The sequence below is a fragment of the Peromyscus leucopus genome, unplaced genomic scaffold (assembly GCF_004664715.2).
Source record: "Peromyscus leucopus breed LL Stock unplaced genomic scaffold, UCI_PerLeu_2.1 scaffold_337, whole genome shotgun sequence".
NCBI lineage: Eukaryota > Metazoa > Chordata > Mammalia > Rodentia > Cricetidae > Peromyscus > Peromyscus leucopus.
The window spans coordinates 1-4,753 of NW_023505219.1; the positions used below are offsets into that span (position 1 = coordinate 1).

Consider the following 4,753-nt stretch of genomic DNA (forward strand, 5'->3'; position numbering starts at 1 on the left):
TCTGGCCTCTCTTCTTACCTCTGTAGGCACCAGGCAGGCAGGCACCTGGCGCACAGACATGCAGGCAGAACTTTTGTGCGGTGCATAAAATAATACATCGATCTAGACCACAACAAAAAACCACCAAAGAATCCAGGTTGATTCTCAGAGGAAGGGAGTAGCGAGGCCGGGGTACAGGGGGAGCCTCTAAAGACGGGGCCCTGGGACGGAGCAGGGATGACGCAGAGGAGGGTGCAAGCTCTCGAGGGACGGTGGGGTTGCATGTAAAGTGTGGCAGGTGACTTTACTAAGAGCGTTTGGGAGGCAGAGGCAGACTGTGAGCTCAAGCCGGGTCCACAGAGTGAGTTCGAAGATAGCTACAGAAAGAGACCCTGTCTAGGGAGAGCGCACTTATTTATTTATTGACAGTTTTACTATGTAGCACTGGTTAGCCCTGATTAGACTCAGAGATCTGCTTCCCCCTGCCTCCCAAATGCTGGTATTACAGGCATTCACCACCATCCAGTCTCAACCAGAATTCTTTTTTTTTTTTTTTTTTTTTTTTGTTTTTTTTTTTGTTTTTCGAGACAGGGTTTCTCTGTGTAGTTTTGGTGCCTGTCCTGGATCTCGCTCTATAGACCAGGCTGGCCTGGAACTCACAGAGATCCGCCTGGCTCTGCCTCCTGAGTGCTGGATTAAAGGCGTGAGCCACCACCGCCCGGCCTCAACCAGAATTCTTGCCTTCCAGAAGAGCAGAGGCAAGTCTAAAGGTGGCGATGAAGGGACATGTGTCCACTGAGCACCCCGACTCGTGTGCATAAGTAGCTGCTCTCCGTGCTCCATCCATCACCCGGACTCCCCTTCTAATCCTGATCCCAGACTTCAGATACATCCCCTTTCTTCCTAGATCCTGATCCTCTGGAGCAGTGAGAAGCCACCCCCTGACAGGTGGCCTGAGACAACGGTGCCCTTGACAGTCATCAAGGGGCATAAGAAGGTGACAGGGGAAGACTCCCACTGGGGACCAGGGAGGGCTGACATCAGGATGTTTTGAGCCAAGCTGGGCTTCTCTATGGGTCTGAAGGAATCAGGCCATGGGTTCTAGCTGCAGGTCTAATGGGAATGATTCTCTTACACTAGGGTGGGCTCAGGGGTAGGGGCAGGGTCCTGGGTTCCATTTCCAGCCCTGGGAAATACACTTCTAGAGCCCTGAGATTCCCGTAACATGGGAGGCAGAGACTGCATGGATGTCTCAAATAAGGAAGGAGTAGGGTCTCGATGAGGAACGTGGGTCCATGGAGAAATACTACAGAGAGCGGCATGGTGGGCTGCAACGGGTGGGCGCTGGGAACCCGCACAACGCCACATCGCATGCACCCACGCCGGTCCGGTGCTTGGACGCAAGACACTTTCATCTCGCCGAGTCGATGCTTTCAAATAATTGACCCAGGGTTGGTAAGAGTGAATGATATGATAATAGAGGGAACCCTAGATGCCAAACTACAGGGCCCTTAGAGATGAAGGGGAACTGCAGTCTAGGCTTGTGGCAGGTTCTACACCCTATCTGACGGGCTCACTCTTACTGGGTCGGGGTTGAGGGGAACTTCGCATGGCTGAGTCGCCCCCAACTCCCTCTGCCCCACCACAGGCCAGTGACCGATTCTTCCGTACAGCGACATCAGCACCACCGCCATCCTCAGCCTTGATGCCCGAAGCACTCTTTCTACCAGTGAGGTGAGGGCACTTCAGCTTCCTCAGTTCCCAAGCCCTGAAATCCAGCCCTGGGCCTCTGCTGGGCAAGTCCCCCCAGAAACACTCATGTTAAACTTCTAGTAAAACTCCCAGCCATGGCTCCCATCCCCGGTCCCCTAAGCCTCGCCCTAACCCTCAGGCAGGTTGTTTCCCCCCCACCCGCACCCCCACCTAGGCTATAAGGATTTTGGTCAGGAAGTCCCTCCTCACAGCTCGCTTAAATCCCTCTCTCTGCAGGTGGACTTTGCCTTTGTGGTGTGGCAGAGCTTTCCTGAGCGGATGGTGGGCTTTCTGACCTGGAACCACTTCTGGGATGAGGCCCGGGTGGATGGGGCTACAGTACTAAGATGGCCAATGAATTCTCCATGGTCCTCACTACGGCTGCTTTCTACCACAGGTGCAGACGTTGGCCCCAGCACAGGGAGAAAGGGCCAGAGGCTCCAGGCCCGACCTAGGAGTGGGTGGGTGGGTTCTCTGCTGTCTGGAGTCAAGGTTCAAGGCTAGATAAACCTGTTCCCAGTAATGTGATCTGGGTGGTGGGGGCATCTCCTTTACTTGTTTTTTGAGCTGGGATGGGAAGCTAGCTCAGTTGGTAAAAGAGCTTGTCTAGCATGTGCGATGCCTGGGTCCCATCCCCAATTCTGAGTAAAAGTGGCGTGATGGCACACATCTGTAACCCCAGCCCTGGTTCAGTGGAAGCAGGGGGATCAGGATCACACTCAGCTGGGCAGTGAGTTTGAAGTCAGCCTGGATGTGTGAAACCCTGATTCAGAGACAGGGCCCCCCTGTGCCGCCCAAGCTGAGCTCAGGTGTGCAAGCTGACCTCAAGCATGAGAACTTCCTGTCTTCCTGAGTGCTGAGATTGATTACAGGTGCGGTTCCCCACCAGGCGTGGCTCCCGGGGCCTCTTGAAAGTGATTCTGTAATCTGTTTAAACCTCATCCATGTATCGTGGAACTTTTTTTTTTTTTGGTTTTTCGAGACAGGGTTTCTCTGCGTAGCTTTGCGCCTTTCCTGGAGCTCACTTGGTAGCCCAGGCTGGCCTCGAACTCACAGAGATCCGCCTGGCTCTGCCTCCCGAGTGCTGGGATTAAAGGCGTGCGCCACCACCGCCCGGCTTACGTATCGTGGAACTTTTTATAGATTTTTCCAAGGAGCTCTGCATGGCGCTCTCAGGATGGAGAAGGGCAATCCTCATGTGTGCAGATCGGGCCCAGCTTTTACAGTCTCCCTGAAGCCGATCTTTGGGTAGCCAGGTTTGATGGCTTTGGAACCACCAAGTCTAACTCGGTCAGAGTTCAAACTTGGGAGCCCAGAAAATGGGCCCCAAGGAGGGGTTGGAAGGATAGAGAATTGCCCATCCCTAAGCAACATGCCCAGGACAGGAGCTCCCCGTAAGAGGAGTTAGGGGGTGGGGTACAGGTCTTGGAAAGTGGCTTGAGGTCTGGGTCAAAGGAAGAATGGACCCTGCCTGCAGCCGTTCCTGTCTCTCCCCGCTGCCTGAGGTTTACCTTATGCCTTACAGGTATTACCACACCCTCTTCACCCACTCCCTGCCTAAGACCCTGAGGACCTTGGCAGATGACACTCCCACCTGTGTGGACGTCCTGATGAACTTCCTGGTAGCAACTGTCACCAAGCTGCCTCCAATCAAGGTGCCTTATGGCAGGCAGCACCAGGAGGCTGCCCCACTGGTGAGAGAGCCCTCGGGGGAACTGGTCCTCACTAGGAAAGCACGGGTTGGGAAAGGAAACGCGTGGATTCTCTCTTGCCATCTAATCCAAATCTTTCTTGCTGCGGCAGGGGTCGGGGATCAAAAAAAAAAAAAAAAAACAATACTTTTCCCTTCCACCTCTTAGGCCGCTGAGGGCCTGGACCGGGACCAGAGCCTCAGCCTCTGGCTCAGGACTGCATCAACCGTGTGGCAGCGGGGTTCGGCCACATGCCTCTGGTGTCCTCTCGAGTGCGTCTGGACCCGGTACTGTTCAAGGACCCGGTGTCTGTGCAACGCAAGAAGTACCGCAGTCTAGAGAAGCCCTAGGCAAAGTGCTGCCCCTGCCGGCTGGACGGACAGGAGAGAACCAATCTAGATGTATAAAAGTCATGTCCCGGTTGGCCAATCATGACAGGGCGCCCTGAGGGGCCGGGTCTCCCCTTGGCTGCTGCGGGACAACGTTTGGTTTGGCACAGGCCGGGACACAGGCTGATCCCGGTCCCTGAAATGCCTTTCTCGGCATCTCTGCCTGTTCCATTCCTGACCCGCATGCCCACTCACCTCCTTGGTGGTCTCGAAGTCCTTGCACGATTCACGTGGAGTGCTTGGGCGCACCGCCTGGTCCCAGGACCGGCCTAGGAGCTCCGGAGGGCGGATCCTGCCCCTCCTTTCTTCGGTCTGGCAGGTGCATGGTAAATATTTGACCTATAGTTACAAGAGTATTAACTGGATGCCAGCGTGGTGGAACATGGGCAGAGTGTGCACGAGGCAAAACTCCATCCCCTGCTCTGGGGTTCCTAGTTCACAAAAAAAGCAGTCATCGGTAAACACCAGGGTTGCTGGGCTCCATCAAGACTCCAGCACTGCACTACCAATCTTCACCACTAGAGGTCAGCTGCTGTACTGCTCTCCTTCAAAGGAATTTGGTTTTGCTTTCTTGAATTTTTTTTTCTTTCATTTTTCGTTTTTCAAGACAGGGTTTCTTTGTACAGTCCTGTCTGTCCTGGAACTCATTCTGTAGACCAGGCTAGCCTCGAACTCACAGAGATCTACTTGCCTCTGCTTTCCAGAGAGCTGGGATCAAAGGCGTGCGCCACCACCGCCTGGCTCTTTCTTGAATTTTCTTTTCTTTTCTTCTTTCTTTCTTCTTTTTTTTTTGGGGGGGGTGGTGGTGGCCGTGAGGGAGCGAGACAAGGCCTGACTCTGTAACCCAGGCTTCCTGCCTCAGCTTCCCAAGTGTTAGAGTTCCAGGCGTGAGCCACAATGCCAGGCCATGGATGGAGTTAAAGTACGGATAAGAGGGAGAGC

The 4,753-nt window shown here is 54.2% G+C and overlaps 1 protein-coding gene across 1 annotated transcript; it reads left to right on the plus strand.

The window, feature by feature from the left end:
* Positions 1–953: 953 nt before the first annotated feature.
* LOC119087217 (exostosin-like 1) lies at positions 954–3,938 on the plus strand (the record flags this gene model as incomplete). The annotated part of the gene is given in 7 exon segments (XM_037201914.1): positions 954–976; positions 1,653–1,713; positions 1,969–2,050; positions 2,053–2,128; positions 3,257–3,425; positions 3,591–3,740; positions 3,861–3,938. Coding segments are annotated over 7 exon segments (639 nt in total), but the record flags the coding sequence as incomplete, so codon positions are not given.
* Between the last annotated feature and the right edge of the window lie 815 nt (positions 3,939–4,753).